Source organism: Liolophura sinensis, chromosome 1 (genome assembly GCF_032854445.1).
Source record: "Liolophura sinensis isolate JHLJ2023 chromosome 1, CUHK_Ljap_v2, whole genome shotgun sequence".
Lineage (NCBI taxonomy): Eukaryota > Metazoa > Mollusca > Polyplacophora > Chitonida > Chitonidae > Liolophura > Liolophura sinensis.
In genome coordinates, this window is record NC_088295.1 from 87,220,883 (window position 1) to 87,243,422 (window position 22,540).

The 22,540-nt window shown below is 38.6% G+C and overlaps 1 protein-coding gene across 1 annotated transcript; it reads left to right on the forward strand.

Moving 5' to 3' along the window:
- Nucleotides 1–112: 112 nt before the first annotated feature.
- LOC135481808 (E3 ubiquitin-protein ligase RNF113A-like) lies at nucleotides 113–21,600 on the forward strand. The gene is made up of 10 exons (XM_064761528.1): nucleotides 113–224; nucleotides 1,793–1,872; nucleotides 3,999–4,109; nucleotides 5,830–5,937; nucleotides 6,491–6,600; nucleotides 7,696–7,802; nucleotides 8,196–8,285; nucleotides 9,277–9,370; nucleotides 11,761–11,867; nucleotides 20,779–21,600. The coding sequence occupies exons 1-10, from the start codon at nucleotides 125–127 to the stop codon at nucleotides 20,892–20,894; spliced, it is 1,023 nt and encodes a 340-aa protein (XP_064617598.1). The 5' UTR covers nucleotides 113–124; the 3' UTR covers nucleotides 20,895–21,600.
- Nucleotides 21,601–22,540: the final 940 nt, after the last annotated feature.

Sequence of the window (22,540 nt, forward strand, 5' to 3'; positions counted from 1 at the left end):
AGTTACATTGTAAAATCCGACTTGATTGGTTCCTTGTGGCTAGCTCCAGTTGTCCACCAATCAAAACGAAGCTATCATACAGCGGCAGAGGGGGAACAACCTGTGTCTCAAAACGGAAACAAGCATGGCGGAAGACTCAAAATCTGAGAGAGTTTGTACGTTTACATTCAAAAAGTCAAATAGAAAATTTAATTCTAGGAAAAGGAAAACCAGCGATGATGAAGGTAAATGTTTTTAACTCCAAACGGTACTTGTCATTCTAATGTATACCACAGACACCAGTCCTGGCAGAGATTTGTTAGTTTGTTATGTTGTTGTTGTTGTTTCATGAAACTTTTGACGTCTTGCTACATTCGCCGCCAGTACCTCAACTGTTCCGACGGTTACTGAATTGGGCAGTTGTAAAGATCTGTTAGTCATTGAGCCGGTTCTTCAATGAATTGACTTCACTCTACCACATGCTAGAAACATTCAAATTCCCAAATATGATCAGGAAGCAGGCTTCCCCAGTGTTTCATTGATTCACACAGAAAGCAGTGTAGTAACCCTAGGCCTAAACTAAACAGTGAGAGGACTAACTTCCTCGTGGTAGCATTTGCCACGATGCAACATACATCAGTTCAGGGTTGATGTAGCCCCACCTGCATTCAACAGCATCTGTTGTATTTGAATTTATAAGTTACTCCTTGTCATTTGTTTGAATAACCATAGTAAGCCCAGTATTTCCATCAACCAGAAGTAAAACAGCTGAGCTCAGCATTCAGCGATTCTGCTGCGCTGCATGGTGGCTTAAAGCTATGACTATCTTAGGCGCAGCTAAGCTTGGGCATTAAAAACATTCTGAAAACTGATATTTCCATTGTTGTCTACAGGCACAACTTCAGTTTTCATAATTGAACCATGAAGGACAGTAAAAAGGATTTGCTTTTTAATGCAAGAAAAATTATGCAGACCTCGTTGAGATGAGTTCCATCAAATTGGTGTTAGGAAATCTGCGTCAATTTCTTGAGGGGCAGGGATAGATTCCGTGTTACAGTGAATGTCAAAATTTAAAAATAACGCACTAATAACATCTAGATGGACTAGCTTCTCAACTGTTCATGCTAGAAAGCAGATTCTTCAATGAATTGACGTCACCTTACCACATGTCAGCAACATCAGGTTTACAAATCCTATTTCAGCCGAGTTCTGTATTGTTGCATCTTGCATCACATGTGTCAGACAAAAGCAGGCAGGATGTGAATGATTGATGAGAACCGACTGAATGTGACTGTTGCCGGAGGTAGAAATTTTCCCATGGATCAATAAACTTTACTTGTCCACTCCAGTCATACCAGACCTTACTCCCATGGCTCATTTATAGGCCAGTCCATAAACCGATCCATATAGTCATTACAAACTTAGTGGACTAATTTACTGTCAGATCTTCAATGGTACATGTTCGCCAGAGTTCTGAATCATTCACTCCCCAAAGGCAGCGAATCCTTGGTGATAAAATTAAATGATGAAGAACATTAGGTCTATCACACTTATTCCCTGTTACACTCACATGCGTGTCAATTTACCCCAGCATTAGTACCCATTTCATCGTTTTCCAGAAATTTTCACAGAATGCAATATTATTATAAAACAATGAAAATTGCTCTGCCACCCATTTCCAAAATATTTTCACAGGAAACAAGGAATCACTTGTCATTAGCCTTAGTTAAATAAACAGGTTCTGTGCCTGAAATACTGATATGCCTGGATAAAAGAGTCATAAGTAATAACAAGTATGTTTTTCTATTTTCAGAAGATAAAAGCAGTGAAGAGGAGGGAAATGTAGCCATTAAGAAGGGGAAGAAAACCATCACAAATCCTTTAAGACAATCCGTATGTATGTGTATGGTGGAGGTTGTGAGGGGGAGGGAGCTACTAACATGATTAAAGAATACATGGAAGATACTAAACTACCAGGCAAAAGAAAGGTTTCACCCACTTCTTGAGCCCATAAAAGAAAAACAAAGGTAGATATAAGAATTAAGAAGATTGGTTTATAAACAGGAATCATTTTGAAATATTCTCTGAAAAAGGCTTTAAAGTATTGGCATTCAATTGGCCACAAAACACAATGAAAGAGACAAGGGGTCAGAAGAAAAAATTACACAAATGTAAAGTTAACTGGCAAGTGCATGTAAAGTCACAGTATCCACAGAAATGAAGGACTACAGTCATCAGTAGCAAGTGTGGCCACCCTGGGCATCAATGCAAGTAAGCACACGCCTCAGCATTGACGTCGTCAGTCGCCGGATGACGTCAACAGGGATAAGGTTCCATAGGTTTAACAGAGCTTGCTCAAGTTCCTGTTGGTTAGTTGGAGGAGGCACCAGCTGTCTCAAACGGCGGTCAAGGTGATCCCAGAGATGCTCTATGGGGTTCATGTCTGGTGAGTTGGCTGGCCAGGGCAACACGATGACGTTTGCGGTCTCGAGGTAGTCTGTAACAATGCGGGCAGTGTGAGGTCTTGCGTTGTCGTGTTGCAAGATCGATCCTCTTGGCTGTCGTTGGAGGAATGGAACGACGACAGGTCTCAGTACCTCATCAACGTATCGCTGGCCAGTCAGATTACCTCACACAATAACCAGCTGCGTCTTCATTTGGTCATAAATCCCTCCCCAAACCATGACGCCTCCGCCACCAAACGGATAAACCTCTCTGACGCAGTTTGGCGCGAGACGCTCGCCTCTTCGTCGGAAAACTCGAACTCTGCCATCGTTCCTGAATAGACAGAACCTGCTCTCGTCTGTAAACAGCACTCTTGCCCAGTCACGTCGCTGCCACCGACGTACAATACGTGCCCATCCCAATCTGCGTTGACGGTGTAAAAGGGTCAAGGCCACCCCACGGAAGGGGCGGTAAGGTTGTAAACCAGCTGAACGAAGACGACGCAGTGTTGTTCTGGGGCTGATGACATGGCCTAGTGCCGTCGACGCTGTTGATGTCGCCGTGACGAATCGGTTTCGAAGGTGGATCTGCCGGATGTAACGATCTTCAGCCGCAGTTGTTACCCTCGGTCTTCCCGATCTTGGTCTGTCTTGGGTCTGGCCTGTCTGCTGATAGCGTATCAACAACCTCCTGATGGTGGTTTGGCTGCAGTTGAACGTTCTTGCAATGTGACGTTGCGAGACTCCCATGGTGGACATACCGATGGCCTGGTCTCTTTGCGCTTGCGTAAGTCTTGGCATACTGTTGGTGTTTTTTCGGTCACTGAATGTCTGCTCTTTCGAGCAAGAGTATTTATGCAACATTATTGGACGTGCATCACGAGCCATGCCTCAAAAGGACGTTTTGCATGTGGTGGCAATTTCACAATTCCAATTGCTGTGTTCGTGACAATGTGTTCTGGTAGAGGAAACGATGCAGTCATACACTAAGTCCTGCTTAGAATCAAACCCGGAACCGCGCTTTTACTTTTTTTATGACAAAAAATACGGTGAAACCTTTCTTTTGCCTGGTAGTTTATAAAACAAAGAGTATAGTTGTAAGGAAAATGAATTTTTGAAGCTTATTTCATATTTCTTAAGAACCTCTCAATTTTAGACATATTTTCTGTTAGTGGTCGTAAATAAATGAAGTCATTGACGAAAATACTGGGAATGCGATACCATCTTATCTGCCCCCCCCCCCCCCCCCCCCCCAAACAAAGTGGGCTTAACAGCTACTACTGTTGAAGTCACCACAGCTGCCTACTTAATATCCGGACTAGATGCTGGGGTCTTAAGAAAACTAGTTTAAAGGTATTTTTATGCTGCAAGAAGAAAGCTAAGAAGCTTTTTGTACTTGTATATTACCTGTATGTTCCGTATTAAATCCATTTGTCCTTTAATGTACATCACCGGGGAATGGATGTCATCTGGGATTAGTGTTGATATGGCCTATTAGGAATGGCAGTTACATGTGGACTATATATGATTTGTTTATCTACTGATTTCATGGAGATTCCATTTCTTTCATTTCAGACGAAAAATATTTCTCTTAAGTCTCACAGTGCTGCCAACTATAGCAGTGATAGTGATGAAGCTGAGAGGGATAAAGACATTATTGTGTCATACAAATCTAACAAGTCTGGGGTGAGTTCAGAGTGAAGTATAAAGGTTCAGTGAAAAATGTGAAAATATACATGTGTGAAGTTTGATTTGATAGAATACTCACTCAAAGAATTTTCGACAAGCAGAGAAAATCCTGTTTCTGCTTACACTATTTACGTCATGGCTTAGATTGGTGCAGATTGTTAGTGTGCATGATTTTTTTTTTCCTGTTGTGTGAAGGTGTGAGTATCAAGGACTAACGTATGTGTAAGTATTAGGGAGTGTACGTAATTCACAGTAACATACTTGTGAGTATCAGGGAGTGTACGTAATCCGTGTGAGTAGGAGGGAGTCAGTCAGAGTGACTGTGTGAGTATCAGGGACTAACGTACGTGTGAGTATCAGGGAGCGTACGTAATTCACAGTAACTTACGTGTGAGTATCAGGGAGTGTACGTAATTCACAGTAACATATGTGTGAGTATCAGGGAGTGTACGTAATTCACAGTAACGTACATGTGAGTATCAGGAAGTGTACGTAATTCACAGTAACGTATGTGTGAGTATCAGGGAGTGTATGTAATTCACAGTAACATGTGTGAGTATCAGGGAGTGTACGTAATTCACAGTAACGTACATGTGAGTATCAGGGAGTGTACGTAATTCACAGTAACATACGTGTGAGTATCAGGGAGTGTATGTAATTCACAGTAACATGTGTGAGTATCAGGGAGTGTGCGTAATTAACAGTAACATGTGTGAGTATCAGGGAGTGTACGTAATTCACAGTAACGTACGTGTGAGTATCAGGGAGTGTACGTAATTCACAGTAACGTGTGTGAGTATCAGGGAGTGTACGTAATTCACAGTAACGTACATGTGAGTATCAGGGAGTGTATGTAATTCACAGTAATGTACGTGTGAGTATCAGGGAGTGTACGTAATTCACAGTAACGTGTGTGAGTATCAGGGAGTGCACGTAATTCACAGTAACGTACATGTGAGTATCAGGGAGTGTACGTAATTCACAGTAACATGTGTGAGTATCAGGGAGTGTACGTAATTCACAGTAACGTTCGTGTGAGTATCAGGGAGTGTACGTAATTCACAGTAACGTTCGTGTAAGTATCAGGGAGTGTACGTAATTCACAGTAACGTTCGTGTGAGTATCAGGGAGTGTACGTAATTCACAGTAACGTTCGTGTGAGTATCAGGGAGTGTACGTAATTCACAGTAATGTATGTGTGAGTATCAGGGAGTGTACGTAATTCATAGTAACGTATGTGTGAGTATCAGGGAGTGTACATAATTCACAGTAACATATGTGTGAGTATCAGGGAGTGTACGTAATTCACAGTAACGTTCGTGTGAGTATCAGGGAGTGTACGTAATTCACAGTAACATGTGTGAGTATCAGGGAGTGTATGTAATTCACAGTAACATGTGTGAGTATCAGGGAGTCTATGTAATTCACAGTAACATGTGTGAGTATCAGGGAGTGTATGTAATTCACAGTAACATGTGTGAGTATCAGGGAGTGTATGTAATTCACAGTAACATGTGTGAGTATCAGGGAGTGTATGTAATTCACAGTAACATGTGTGAGTATCAGGGAGTGTATGTAATTCACAGTAACATGTGTGAGTATCAGGGAGTGTATGTAATTCACAGTAACATATGTGTGAGTATCAGGGAGTGTACGTAATTCACAGTAATGAATATGCTGTGACCGAGAATCATTTCTCATTTTCATTTGTGTACAGAAAAGAGCTGGCCCAGATGACATGGGAGCAACAGCTGTGTTAGAAATTGAGACAGAACTGGACAAGGATGCTCAGTCTATCTTTGAACGTTCCCAGGCGTTAAACAAAGTGAGTACTGGTACATCAATTAGTGGGCAGATTATTCAGAGAACAGTGCACAGCTTCAAGGCTTTGTAGCTTGTGCTTGTTTGAGTTTGGGGGTTTTTAGAAGATTCAATATACCTTGTTTGCAGTGTGTACCCAAGGCATGTGCCACCAAATGGTTTGGGCAAGATCTTGTGTTTCCATCTATCAACGTTTGATAGTGTAAGGTGTGTTAAGGTGTGATAGTGTAAGGCTTTGTTGAAAGTTTATGTGTTTGTAACAAACTTCATGTCCACAGATGAATTGTGTCTGATTGCAGTCGAGACCAATATATTATAGGTTTGTGAAAATAGTGACTAACATGTACAGGCTATGATACTTAGATTTCTCATTATAGCTGTATTTATGATGTTTTGATTTATATTTATTTATTTATTTGATTGGTGTTTTATGCCATACGCAAGAATATTTCACTTATATGACGGTGACCATCATTATGGTTGGAGAAAACCGGGCAGAGCCCGGGGGAAACCCACGACCATCCGCAGGCTGCATTTTGATTTATAATATCTTTCAGGAGTTGAAAGGAAAGGAGGACGATAAAATCTACCGAGGTATCAACAATTATGCCAAGTACATAGAGAAACGGGATACAGCTGCGGGAAATGCATCCAGCGGAATGGTCAGGTACGTGTCAGCCCATATGTTTTAAACATTCCATATGTCGTACTCTATCACAGTGTGCCTTTTGAAAATTATGCTATGTGCATCATTGTGAAGTTGTAAAGTGCACGTCCCAGCATTGGGCAGCCTAGAAATGCAATTCATTATATTGCTTACTCAGATGGTTGAAGAGCTGATTTCCTACGACTGTTAAGCCCTTGGCTTAACTAATGAGGTAGCTTGTTCAAATCCAGTTTTTGCAGTTTTCTCCTGCATTATAAGATCTTCAGGTACCTAGCGATGGTCAGTGGTTCGGGCACTTAAGCTTTCTGACCCATTTTGTATAAGTTGAAAATTTAAAAGCAAGTCAACTGAATATATTAAATAAATGCCGATAATTAATTCACAATGCTTTGAGTATTATTGGATAAGTGTCAACGTCAGACTAATGTTTGAATATGATTTCTTGCACTTTTGTTTCTTTTCTTGTTGGGCTTGTTGCTTCTCTATAATGATATGCAACTGTACATTTAGTCAGGGTGGTTTAATGAGCCATTTCATTCTTTACCCTATGGCAGTTGATTATATTTTAACAAGGCCAAAATAATGTTTCACAGGAACATTGTTACTAAAAACATGTATTAGCAAAAATAAATTTTTTTTACAATATTTTGAAACCAAAGTGATTAAAATTAGTGTTTAAAGTCAGTTTTACTTTGGGCCTGATTAAGTGAAAACCTTAATAACATTTTATGTCACAAAGTGACAGTCTTGATGACCTGTCTCATGCTGGGGTCTCCTTATGTTGAAACCGTATGTTAGATGTCATATCTCACATATCAGACACCAGTTTCATAATGTCCAAAATGTTTTTCACTGCATGTCACCAGTCAAAAAAGGTTCAGATGCAGGTGGATTGGCCCAATGTGAAAATTCCATACTTTGAAGCTGATTTGGAAGGAGATCAAAATCTGTCAAAGAAAATTCTAACATGTATCTAATATAGTTAATACTCATGTGCTGGTAAAGGTGTTTACAGTTTTAGAAATTGTTATAATATTCCCTTTTAAACCCTAGCCAACAAAACACCATAGAAATATTTTACACTTCCCTTGTCAGAAAAGGCCCCATCAGAGCCCCTGCCCATCTCAGAGCAACTGTCAGATGGGATTATCAACCAGACATCTGTAAAGATTATAAAGAGACAGGATTTTGTGGATTTGGAGGTATGTCATGTGTCACAAGTAATATCTTCCCAGTGTCTGAACCTCCCATCACAATGCTGCTGGCTCCTGCCGTCTTAAGTGAAATATTCTTGAGTATTCGTAAAACACCAATCAAATAAGTATATAAATCAATACCTGAAACTTCATTTATTGTTTGAAGAGCTTGAATTTGTCAATTTGAGTACTACTGTTAAAACGCACGTGGCGAATTACAGCGAGGTTGATAAATATTTTGTTCTGTATTTCAATTTAGGTGTGTTCAAAACTTCAGAATTAAAGCTCATTTTCAGCCTTCCCATTTTCTTTTAATTTTATAAGTTATTTCCTCTTGCATAGACATGTATTATTAATTACAAGTATGTTATAAAGTAAAATGCATGTTTTGTATTGCAGACAGCTGTAAGTTCCTTCATGATCGATCTGATTACAAACATGGTTGGCAGTTAGAACGAGAGATGGATGAAGGCAGATACGGGAAAAATGGTGAGAAATGTGGGATTTTCTACAAACTGTTTACATGGGTCATCTTGTTGTTGAGTGCTACAGTTATAGATTTTAGAGCAGCTCTTAATGGCTAAGAATGAATGACTTAACACCACGTTGTTGTGATACTGGCTAAGAAAACGAGTGGTCCAGAAAGTTGACCAATGTGGCCAAAGCTTGTAAAGCAGCTCTTTCAGCCTGAGCTGTATCATTAGGTCAGGGCGTTTGTCAAGTACCTGTGCACTGATGGGGGCTGGCTGTACTTGGTCAATACTCCACTGTCATCGTATATTAGAATATTGAGTAACCCAATAAAATAAAGGAAAGATTTCTGATTTTTTGTGTTTCAAGATCGATGGTCAGACCATTCCGCTTGTGGTGCAATTTCTCAATCATTGTATATGTACCCTAATTCCTCAACCTTTTTGCATGTGAAAGAGCAAGTTTCAGTGCAATTTATGGACATTTTTAAGTTGACCAAAGACAAAATTACATTAGTTAGATCGGCCAATTTCAGGGCTTCACAGAAAGTGTAATTTAATCAGTCTACACAGAACAATGCCTTCAGAATATGCTTGAACAAACACTTGGCAAACATGAAAAGGTTGAAGAATTACAGGAATCGCTCCCTCTTCGGCCGTACGTGAAAAGGTCTGCCAGCAGCCTGCGGACGGCCGTGGGTTTCCTCCCACCATAATGCTGGCCCCCGTTATATAAGCGAGATATTCTTGAGTACGGCGTAAAACACCAATCAAATAAATAAATAAATGAATTACAGTATTCAAAAATAAAGAGTTTAAAATTGAAAACATAAATTTTTGTCTATTTTGAGAAAAAAAAATAGCAACAGTTTATTCATCAATATATTCATCAACATTATTATGTCCACATATGTCGAATACCATGTGCCATATTTTAATCCTGGTGTGATGACAATACATTGCATATCTGTTCTCATTATACATGTATGTACTGTGTGTATATGTTTTAGACGATGAGAACTATGAAATCAGCAGTGATGAGGAGGATCTGCCTTTTGCCTGTTTTCTTTGCAGAAAACCATTTAAGGACCCAGTAGTCACAAAGTAAGTACCTTATATAATAATAGATCTACATCCTAACCTTAAACCCTGCACCTTGACCAGAGAGTCAGTGTATTATAGGCAGACTATGCATTGACCGAAGGTCAGCAATTCCCCTGTTATCCTCAATGTATCATCTGGCCATCATGCATGGCCCATGGAGTCAGGAATGGGATATGATTTCACATTATCAGCATATAAACGTGATTGGCATATGGTTGACATATGGTTGGCATGTTGTACATCAGCGATCCGTGCATCCTCTTGTTATGACATGGTAAGAATATAAGGGTTAGAATCCTGCTGTACAGCACTCCGTGTTAGGGTCACATTCAGTTATGTATGAGATCAGATTATCAGATCTAATCACCTAAAATTTAGACATTCAAAATGTATATGATGGGACTTCGGATAACTAAACATTGAGAATATTTCACGTCAAATGTTAAACGGTATCGTTTAATAGTGAGTGAGTGAGTTAGTGCTTGGTGTTTAACGTTGTACTAAAAAAATGTTCAGTCATGTGACGGCGGAGCAGTCCTTAGAGTCCATGTAATCTGCATCCTTGTTGCAGGGCGGATTTCCACCGCTCTTTTATCTAGTGCTGCTTCACTGAGGCGACTTACTGAAGGTTTCTTCTTTTGTTTAAAGTTAATCATTTTTAAAAAGAACTTGGTCAGTGTGATCTATTCTTTGATGTCAGTAGTATTTCATATGCACCATCCTGAAATAGGAACAACCCTAACATTTAGTACGTATGTTTCTCCATATGAAGATTCCCTTTTAAAGGTTACGTCTTGCCATAGTTGTATATTTTAATCCCTTTGATCAAAAATATGTGCAAAAATCTCAAGATGACCATCAGAACTGTACAAGCTTGCTGATATATAGTGATCTGCCATGAGAAGATGGAGACTGTGGCCTCTAATACTACATGTACAATAGTTTGATGGAAAGGGGAGGTAAATTGTGTCATGTTAGTGTTGATTACAATTTAGTAGTTAGCTCCCCTGTTCGTACCTGTAGTTGTGGTATATTAATACATCAGAGCTCAGCAGTTGGATATTTGTTAGAGGATGAAATTTAGAACAATTACTGGATTGCACATAAACTTTAGCATATTTTAAGTGACATATTTTACTTGACTCTGATTAATTCCTAATTCTTGACTCAATTCATACAGGAAAACAGTTATTTGGTTGTATATTCTGTAAAATTATATATCAGAGAAATGGACCAGTGATTAATATGTAAAGTATCCTCAAACTGAAGAATTGTCACAGAAGCCACGAGCAAAGAGGTTTAGAAACATTTCAGTAGTTCTGATTTCATTCACTCAACTGCGAAGTTGAGAAACTCGGGTCATACCAAAGACTTTAATAATGATCCTTGTTGCTGCCTTACAAGTTGTATTACCACACACTTCTGCTGAAGTCTCACCAGGGATATAGATTTGTGACTGTCTGTCTGTCTGTCTGTCATGTTCCAACTGCTCCAAATAGATTTTGATAAAACTTATATGTCAGAGTGTTTCAGGGGTTCATTTTATTAGTTCAAAGTTGAAAACCATCCAGATCCGTGCATCTTAAATCAGTTCTGTGATTCTGATTGGTGCTTTTTTTTTCTTGCAATAACTCTACAGTGAAAATAACATTTTTAGCTCACTGTTGGATAGTAAGACCTTGTATTGTGCATGTGAGGGAAATGTTTTTTTTTCTTCTTGTAATAACTTCTTCAAACTGATATTGTCTTTGTATTTTGACAAAATTTTATGGCTCCACTGATCAGATTTGAAAACCAACTTTCATGGTCCTTTTTTGCATATTTACATGTAGCCTGGGAGATCAGTAATCTTAATTTCTTCATTCACATTAATTTTTTTGTTCATCTAAGCTGATTCAGGCTGCTAAATTGCTAAATTTGCATAGGCATCATAGCAAACAGCAATTCAACTGTATACAATGTAGGTGATGTTACCTATACTTACCGTATGTGGGATGTACAAAACCTGCCTACCCAGAATGGACAGCAGCACACTTTGTTCAAGTCACATGTACCCTTTCATTATATATTAGGAATTATTTTAGATCTAATATATACTCAGTGTAACCGTGGAATATGTTACTGTATGTGTGTGTCTTTACGGGACTGCTCTACAGTGAAAATAACATTTTTAGCTCACTGTTAGAAAGAAAGACTTGGTATTGTGTGTGTATCAGTGTCAGGGTGAGCTTTTTGGTAAAGGTCAGCTATTCCACTGTTATACAAATAAAATGTACGGTCACCTCGGGCTGCAATTTAAGCCAAAACACTTATTAGTGAGCTGCAAGGTTCTCCTGACACCTGTTCTTACTGATTATCATTGTATTCTAATGTATTGTTTTTTGTTTTAGATGCCAACATTACTTCTGTGAAAAGTGTGCTCTAGATCACTACAAGAAGTCAAAAAGGTGTTTCGTGTGCAATCAACAGACAAACGGAATATTCAATCCAGCTAAAGGTGTGCTGCTCCACAATGTATTTATTTCACTTGACATTCTTTTTTTATCGCAGGAAAGGGGGGGGGGAGGGGTGTGTTATTAAAAGGTGGTTCCTAGTTTACTTCATTTAACAGTCTGTCAGGTAGCTTTTTCAATGTAGCCTTCTGCTCAAAAAGATAATGGAGGCACTGTCAGTGTAATTGTTTCCACTCTTGAAACTTGTCATAGTCACTATGTCTACTCAAGACATTGTCATGATGTCAACTCTATTATCTCATAGTTGTAATAGTGTCCCCTTTGCTCTGTTATTTTGTATTTTGATAGTGTCTTCTGCACTACTTTATCTTTGCATGGTGTCCACACAACCCTACTCATATTAATGTGATGGGGTTTATTTAGCTTGTTATGATTGCCATGATGTAAACTCTAGCCTCATCTGTCACTGTGTCCTTACTGTCATGGGCACCTGTTAGATATCCTGTTTCATGGTTCTTGCTAACCCAACATGTCCACTGCAGCCTCAACATTGTAATGGTTTCCACTCTAGCCTTTCATCATTGTAATGGTGTCCACTCTAGCCTTTAATCATTGTAATGGTTTCCACTCTAGCCTTTCATCATTGTAATGGTTTCCACGCTAGCCTTTAATCATTATAATGGTTTCCACTCTAGCCTTTCATCATTGTAATGGTTCCCACTCTAGCCTTTAATCATTGTAATGGTGTCCACTCTAGCCTTTAATCATTGTAATGGTGTCCACTCTAGCCTTTAATCATTGTAATGGTGTCACTCCAGCCTTTCGTCATTGTAATACTGTCCATTCTGGCCATTCTTCCTTGTAATAGTGTCCCCTCTGGCCATTCACCATTGTTAATAGTGGTCACTCTGACCTTTCATCATTGTTAATCGTGTTCACTCTGGGGTTTCACCATTGTTAATAGTGTTCTCTGGCCTTTCATCATTGTTAATCGTGTTCACTCTGGGCTTTCATCATTGTTAATCGTGTTCAATTTGGGGTTTCACCATTGTTAATTGTGTTCACTCTGGGCTTTCACCATTGTTAATAGTGTTCACTCTGGGCTTTCACCATTGTTAATTGTGTCCACTCAGGCCTTTCATTATTGTCAATAGCGTAAGGTTTCTAGTGCAAAGTACTCTATCATGTCAAAAATGTTAGATCACCTTCAGTATAACACAGGGATGAGAACAGATTTCACAAGAAGTAATATAGAGTATTTGTGGACGAACAATGAAGAAAATTGAGGAGCTGAGTATTTGTAGTGATAAGAAAGTTCCTGAAAAGAGGTGTGATTTATGCCTCTGGAACACGGTGATGAGACAGATGATGGGTAAATTAATGTTGACAAAGGTTGTCACATGCTACAGTACAACTGTTTTCACTTTTAACACGAAAGCAGTTTGATCTCGAACCCCTGCTAATGTGTCCACTGTCAGTGATCTGTCATCATTGTAATGGTGTCCACTTTGGCAGGTCATCACTGTAATGGTGTCCACTCTGGCATGTCATCATTGTTATGGTGTCCTCTGTGACATGTCATCATTTAAATGGTGTCCACTGTGGCATGTCATCATTTAAATGGTGTCCTCTCTGACATACTGTAGTGGTCAAAAGCCAGTGTGTGGATATGCTTTGAGCTACAGGATAGGCCTGCTGTATCCTGCGTCCAATCAGTTGGACTGCTCCCTTATCCATTCCTGTCCAAGCCGCCTCTCTGCTAAATTATAAAGATTGGCTGCCCAATAGCTGAAAGCTTCCCTCAGCCGCTAGGACAAAAACTTTTGTTACAGCGTGTTCACATAATTGAACACTTTACTCTATAAACTCTATTTGCTAATCTAATGTGTACAAAGTCTGCTGATTTAAAAAAAAAAACAAAAAAAAACTCAAACCTGGAACTGCATGCATTTATATGTACACACATGTCTGTACACACAGCTTTTAATGTCCACTTTCTGTAGCTTTCCATTTTCTCCATCACAGACCGTTTAAATCTATCAATTCTGTGCTCTTCCGCAAAGACCCCAGGTTTGTCTAATACAAGCAAGAACATAGACATAATCCATATTAGACAATAAACTCTGTGAATGAGTTAATTTCATGTACCTTGTCGAAACAAGATCTCCTGTTTTCAATGAAAACCAAACTATTACAGCAATACCCGACATCACGATCTTCCACAAACAAACCATGGTGTTCATACTTAAATCCGAAATGAATTTGGTTAAGAATGGTAAACTGGATTTGAACTCCAGGCTACTAGGACTGGTAGTGTGCTGCCTAATAATTTCATGGTAATTGAAGAAAAGAAGAGAAAAAAGATTGACAGGAATGAACTGGATTTGAAGTGGTGATTGCTAGGGGCAATGTTCATTAGGGCAGTTTTTTAAGGCAGTAAAAAGAAGAAAAAAAACGTTGCTCTCAAATAGGGGTGCTGGGCCACATTTAGGTGTATAGAGAGATTGTTGGTTTCATCTACTGCTCCTGCCCCAGACAGAATTAGAATACATGCCCTGTAGCCAGCACTCCATAGTGAACGGGTTTCATGCAGTCTAGCAAGAAGCTCCCATGTTATTTGAATGGGAGGTTTGGTATATATGTATGCTGGAAGAGTGTGTGTCATACTTCATGTTTTTGATATTTTGTGGTCGTTATTTGAAAACTATACCAGGTACGAAAATAATTCATACAGATTTGTAATCCTGACGCCCAGGAGTACTGGCCAGTGTGTTTATTTAAGTATTTTAAGCAGTTTTTAGCCTTGACCTACTTTTTAGCTAATTTCATTGGTCAGTTACAGCATAACTTGCACACTGAACAAAAATTGTTTTCTACAATATACGCACAGCGATCCACCTAAAATTTGCAAATGAATTCATCTCAAAATCATTAGCCGTTTTACGAAAAAAGATGGTTTAAGCCTATCAGTATAATTCAAAATTACATGACTGGTCAAACAGCACAAAACGTGAAAAGCTGCTTCAAATGTTTCTTATTGAAAATGCCAATTTCTTGTTTCTACCTTTACTGGTTTTGGAGATAGAGCAGTTTTACGAGCTGACTATGAATAAAAAAAAACAAGTTTTTCAACTCATTTTAATGGCAAACTATCACTCATAGCCCCGTGGTCAAAAATGAAGATCTGTGGTTGATCTATCTGCTGACCAGTTTTCAGCTTTATAGCTGTTAAGGTGTTTGGTCACGTGACACTTGAAAAATGACATCAAAATGAGCTTTAATTGCAATTTAAAGAAAAACTATACATGGTAGGAAGAAACTAAAACCATGGTATCAGGTCAAAAAATCTTGTTTTTACAAAATTCAACAGGTGTCACTCTGTTGTTTCACTCTGGCCTCAGTAGTTCAATCACTGAATAACATTATAGACAGTAGCACTGAATTAATGATAGAAATGCCTATAAACTATATGTAAGTAGACATGTAACAGAACATCTGAAAACAGATGTCTAGCTATCTATACAATATCACTTACAGTATGCAGGGCTGAGGATGGTACATGTGCCTTCACACTTCAATAAAACCAAGAGATAGGAAGAAATCACTGTGTTCTGTACATGTTAGTAGATTCTCATTTGCAAATGATCATGTGCTAGGAAGTACATGTAGGTGATGGCTGGTGCATAGATAGACATTAGAGATTTTTACCCTGCTATCAAAGCTGATAAGACTGTGACGGTAAAGCACTAATACGGTTTTGTACATGTAAGTCCCAGTCTGTGAGTGCACCTGATCTGTTCCAAAGACAGTCAGAGTGAGTTAAGCCAGGGGATGAAGAGTGGAGACAGTAGGTGGCTATAGTCCAGCTGTCACCAGCTTGGGTATGACTGGAATCATGCCTCTCTGGGGGGCCTTAGGGTGCAGATATGTCTGCTTACAGTAGATACACTGTCCACAGTCAATTCTCCACATCTCAAAGAAATCTATTCCCTATGTCTATTTTTAGAACAAAGATGGCAGTAGAGCATGCTAAATTAAGCCATATACTAGTCAATTTCTGTTGGAGAATTTTCTTTTTCTGTGGCTAACTACTATTACACCAAATTTGAAAGCCTCTTAAAAGTCAGTGGAGTGTTTTAACCTTGGACTTCCAATTATGTGCTATATATAGGGAGCTCATCTTATGTGGGCCCTCAGTAGTATTAACTTTAGACTAGTCAGTCAGCTCAGGCTCTGCAGTCATTCAGTTCTTGCACTGGCTGGATTCCCTTATCCGGTGGCCTTTTAACTGAACCCAACTTCAGGTTATATTGGCAGGCAATAGAGATGTGTAAGCCATGAAAGCTTTGGGATTGCCCTTTACTCTGGGGGCTCTATGGGCAGGGGTAATGTCTTAGATTACTGTGGAAATGGGATCAATCTCTTCTGATCAGAAGAGTAGTGAGCTAGTTGTCAGTTAGTTGGAGTGTGAGTACAGTGTTTGCCCTGTAAACACCTCTGTATAGTGGTCACCTCTTGGAAAGCACGTCATCTTCCTTGTAGATGATATGTCCAATCCCTATACCATTCAGCTCCTTGGGTTATCCCCCAAATAGCTTATCTTTGTAATCTAGCTGGCATACTAGTCAACTTGCAAGTCTAGAGAGACATGAAGAGGAGATTGTTCATTGTATTTCAAGTTTATAGCTTGTTTTATTGGATTTAATGTCTTGCTAAGGTTACAGTATGTAGGGATGGCATAAATGTTCACATTGCCATAAATGGGATTAATAACAATACTGAATATCTTAGGAAGCTGTGGCTTTAGGCCAGCTTGGTAGTCCCAAAAATATGCCATTTTAATGTATACCATTCATAAATTGATGGATCAGATCTTTTTGCTAACTAACATGTATGTACATTGAGCACTGTGCATGTACTGATTGACTTCCATTTATACAATTTAAATACCACATTAAAGGGCTAGTCCCTTCCTCCTCCACACTTAAGTTTAGTAGTTTGTCATACATCTTATCAGCTGATTTCCTGTTGCCATTTAATCACTGCAAGTGGTCCTCTCTGTGGTATGGTTATCTTATTGCTGTCCTAATGATGCTTGAACTTCAATGTCCCTGTCACCCTACCCTGCTGTGTTTTCTGTAATGGAAGTACCAAATACCTAATCAGATGTTCATTTCAAGTTTATACTTAACTACAGTGATTCAAAAATATTTGCTATCAAAGACTGGCCAGATCTCATGGTTAATTAAAATGCCAAAGCAAGTCAAGAATTTCTCTATTTGGAGGACTCCTTCAGGTAACCTGCCAGTTTTAATAAGTAAATCTTGTTATAAATAACCTGACAGTGGATCACCTTTGCGGAATGACCATGAATCCGAAGCAGACAATACTTCATCTTATACAACCATTCAGCTGTTTCACCCAGTCAAAGCTCTCGTTCTATTTGTGGCTTATATCATAAACATATTAACTGAAATGAGGTCTGCAGAGCATGGTCAGATTTAGTAACAAAGAGTATGGCTGGCAGGCTGACTTAATGGGCCCTTCATTGATAAGGGATTTAGACAAGTACGTCACAGCCTTCCTGGAATCATTCATTCCCTTTTCTATCCTGAGGGTAAATATAGACCCATATACATATAGCCTGATTATAGCTTTGTGTATGCTGTACTGAATTCTACCCTCCAAAGGTTTGATGAAGAAGCCTTGACAAAGGCTTGAAATTATCACATAGGTACAATCGACCTGTGAGCTGCCAGAGAAAGTTGGGAGGCTCATTGTATTGGGTAATGTGCTTTCTCATCATTTATCACAGCGTGAGCTTCTTTCTAAATTTTCAGTGATGGCCATCATTCTATACCCATGTAAAGAAAATGTCAGCTGAACTCCTGTGGAGTTACAAGGGCATAATGTCAGTAGGCCATAGTGAGTGCATGGCATCAGAATTATACATATATGATTCATCATTCATCACTACAACACACAGGGCATTGGTTCATTCCCATGCCCAGCAAAAAAGGGGCACAGTGCACATTTTAGGGGCAGGGTCTAGCACCCTTTTGAAAAGGGGTTTGGTTAGTTGATTGTCTGTCAAATGGTTAACTTGCGAATTAGTAAATCAGTATTGCATACATTACACATACATGTATAGATATATAATATGTAAGTGTGAAAATCACAGGCATTTAGCTGTTAATAAAATTCAAACCATCTTTTGAACTTATAGTTGGAAATATGCATTCCTTAATTTGAAAGGCAATTTTACATACATGTACATGTGTTCTCTGGTCAAACAGCCTCACCCAGTTTTAGATGAACTGATTCTGTTTGTTATGTGCTGTTATCGTGGACAAGTTGGACAAGATGATGTGTAATGACTGTGGCTGTTAGGCTCTTATACAAATTCAAGTCTGGTCAAAGTCACCGGGGAAATCAGTATAGGAAGAATGGCCACAGCTCTTTAACCACCTCCTCTGAGCCACCAACTAATTACTCTGATCTGCATTAACTGTGCTGCCCCTGATCAACCTAATTCCACTGCCTACCGAGATCAGGCAGATACGCCTGCTCTCCACAAGGTACCAGTTATCAAATGACCCATTCATTGACCCATTAGAATTCCACTTCATTGCCTCATGTGACATGCTTTACTGTGATATGGGTATAGGAAAGTAACGCATATCCGCTATCTGGGTTGTTCAGTGTAATGAATCTCAGATATCAGTTTGCCTGATCACTCAGGACCTTGAGCTTTTTTAGTAACAGCTGTTTGATCATTATCTGAGGACATTCATATAATAAAAGTTCAGAATCTAAATGGACCCAATTTTAGCTTGCTGTTAGAAAGCGAAGCGACATATTGTGAGGGTGGCAGAAATTTGTGGTTTCTGCATCAGTCGGTGTCTGGTTAGACTCTTTTCTAATTAACCCCTCTGCTAACTTTTACGGAATGGTGTTTTTGTGGTAATATAGCCTAAATTTCATCTGTCACCGAAATATTTTAAGGACCCATTCATGTACCTTTATGAAATTTTGTGAACTTGTTTATCTCCAAACCAGCAGGAAGCCAATATGTAGAAAATGATTTTTGGTAAATCATACTTTGACCCAGTCAGAAGTAAGCAGTGTTACCCCCAAATGTTGTTTTGCGAATTACCGACCTACCTCAAAGATTTTGTATATGCGACATATATAAAATGACGGAATTCATGACAAGTAGGTCATCATGAGGTCAAGGTCACTGAAAGGTCATTCATGTGCTTTGCTAATAATCTTGTTACCAAGTTTGTGAGTAAAACATATTTTTTTCTTTGTAGATGGATAATTCTTTCAGATTCCTTCATTTTTTGTGTATGAGTGCCTATATGTATTTTGCTTCAGGCAATGTGAAAAAGAAAGTGTGAAAGTTGGGTATTAAGGGTGACAAATACAATTTCTCCATCAGTTTATACTAAAGATTGCTTATTAAACACCATGCCTATTTACTGAGTTCATGGAAAACAGGGGTTGCTTAAGTGTTTGAATTTCACAAACAAATTTTCTACTTATTTTCTATATTTTAGGTCTGGCTTTGTTAAAGTTATGTCTTCAGAACTAATAAGCCAGATGAATTGAAACTTCATACATACCTGATCTATTTGTTTTCTGAGGTCAAAGTGTAGGACATGATTATTTTTAAGAGACATAATATTGTGCAGGGTTTTGGATGTTTGTTCATGTGTATCCTTGCACTTAGTGTAGTTTGTAGCATTCAGGTTTACAGAGGTATGTCTAGATATGCTTTTGTTTTTTCAAACATTAAACTAGCCAGTTAGACTTTATTTTGAAGCTTACAAAAACCTCTGTCCAGTAGTATCTTTGGCAAGCCTTGGCTATAAGAATAGACAATGTACAATATCTGTTGAAGTGAATTCTTTAGTTGCCATCATTTTCTGATAATTCTACTCCATGATATTTGTATGCGCATGATTTCCCTGTACTTGTGCGTGGTATATGGTATCAGTTTGAGCCTCACACAATGACAATTTACCTCCTTATGATGTGCATTTTCTGTGTATGTGGTATAGATAATCAACAGTAGGGATGCATGTCATGATGTGGCTTGTAAGTATCCACTAGCAGTGTGTCTGCATTATACATAAAGGCTTAAACCTAATCGGTTTTCACTGATGTTTCAAAGCACAGTTTATCCAGTAGAATAACAGTTCATTGAAGTACTCCTATGAGTACAAATTAACTGTAAACCCACGTGTAAAAGGATTTAGATTTCTCATTAGGTATTAAATTCACTTAATACCCTTAAAAGTATGTGGTAGCAGGCCATGGATTTGTGGTTAAAGTGATTCCCTCGCTCTCATTTCTTGTGGGGTCTTGATGGCAACAAGTCAGCAAATACAAACTTGTGTCTGGCAGTGCACAGTCTAACATTGGTTGAAGACGACTTGTTTTCCTCCGATATTGTGTCCATTCTGTGGGTCACATGTGGGAAAGTTCGTCAGCAACTTGCCAGTGTTGGGACTTTACCCTCGGGCACTCCAGTTTCCTCATGATAGAAAGTTAAAGTACCCAATGCATTTTAAAGATTTGAAAGCCGTCATATAAGTGATATTGCTTGAGTATGGATTAAACAAAAGTAAATTAAATATAAAAGTACTTCAGATACAGACCTACATGTGAGAACAGAGGCTATTTTATTTGGTTTTCTTCTTAAATCTGCTGCTATTATTGCATTTGTGAGACACTGTTAATTTAACTATTATTGTGTTTTCTAGTGTAAAAAAGAACAATTTAGTTGAAGTTAAAATTGAAGCTGTTAGGCCTGTTGGCAGATTATAGTATAGACTACACATTTCAACTAATATTAGATCTGTTATTACATGATGGAAAGATGAAATAGCATATGCATTTTAATGTAACTGTAATGTACATTTTAATGTGGTTGGTTCTTCTTTATAGAATTGATGGCTAAGATGGCACATCGGTCAACCAAGTCGACAGAAAGTGGAGACGAGGCAGCTGGGGAGGGTGAAGATGGGGACAGATGTGACTCGGAGGAGAGAGAGGATGGCTGATAGGATAACACTGGTGTAGGAGGACAGAGAGTGGAGACAATGCTAAGCAGGGTGAAGGGGGCTGTAAAGAGAAGGTCAAGATGGCTGACTAATGCTGATGGCAAACAGATGGAATTGTAAACAATTATGAAATAATATGGTGTACGTTTTCATCCCCTCTGCGAAAGTGTGAGACGAGGACCCATAAAAATGCTCTCTCTATCACTGTGAATAGTTTGGAACCAACCAAGTTCATATTTACACAATTGATCACCACTGCATACACTGAGTATGACTGTTTGTGGACATTTTGAATGTCCTGACCTGGAGGCCAAATCTGAAGACATATTTATGAAATGTCAATGTTATAGATCTCCACAGTAAAATTCACACTTTTAAGGCTGGAAATGTCAATTCTCCAGATCTGTATATACATCTATGTACGTGTATACAATTAGCTTGTCTAAATTGGAAGACAGATGTATGAACTATGTGTACTCCTGGTCATCATATGATTGAAAAATTGTTCAGTATGACGTAAAACCCTATGCATGCATACATACATACTTGTAGCGATGGTAATACTTGGGCTACATATCTATTCTCCCAGGTGGGTCCTTAGTGATTCCTGAACCCTTGCCTGATTGTTCCACTTTTTCCTGTATGCTTTCAAATTTAAGTTTTTCATGGTATTTTTTCATTGAAATGAACTTGTATATATACATATATGTATACAAGTCTATCAGTCACCAGCTTCTGTTTGTACAGTCAAGGTTGTTGGCTGCTGGCTGTGTGTGGGTCGAGTGCATTGACTTAATAAGTCTATAATTAGTTAATGGCACTGACTGACATTCTTTGCTCCAATCTCACAAACAAGAGATATACATATACATACAGGTATAAATAAGAAAGTTTGTATTTTGGCAGACACTGCAGTGAGATATGTCATTAAAAAAGCAAGATCATCAGAGATTACCAATATTATTGATTAGCAATTTAGAGGAAACTGTATATAAAGGGAGGGTTAAACATGAAATATTTCTCGTTACACATGTCTTAGCCATTGTGTTCCAGATCAGTTTGCAACATTTCATGTGTATATACTACAAGTATACATTGTATATCAGCCATGTGACCATTGCCATTGTGTATATAATGTAAATAATTGTGTACCAATTATTAAATCGAAAAAAAAGTATTAAAAAAGTCGAAAATGTTTAGTCTGTGTTGAGCATTTTATTTGTTATTCAGTTTAAAGTTCCAAATATATCGATTGATGGATGTAAAATGGATCTGATTGGTGGATGTAAAATGGATCTGATTGGTGGATGTGAAATGGATCTGATTGGTGGATGTAAAATGGATCTGATGTAAAATGGATCTGATTGGTGGATGTGAAATGAATCTGATTGGTGGATGTAAAATGGATCTGCCAGTGTACAGGCACTAGCTTTGGAACTTTGATTTTGAATGTATTGACAGGGTAAATGCTGTTTGTCCATATCCATCTGTACACTGATACAGATGTCTATGACATTAATTACCTTTTCTTCTTTCCTCATTCTGACCATTTTATTGGCCAAAGCATGTCACATAATCTCATAAGCATGAAAGATTCACCCAGTTGTGGCTTGTTCTTATGTTGAAACCAAGACAGATGTATATGT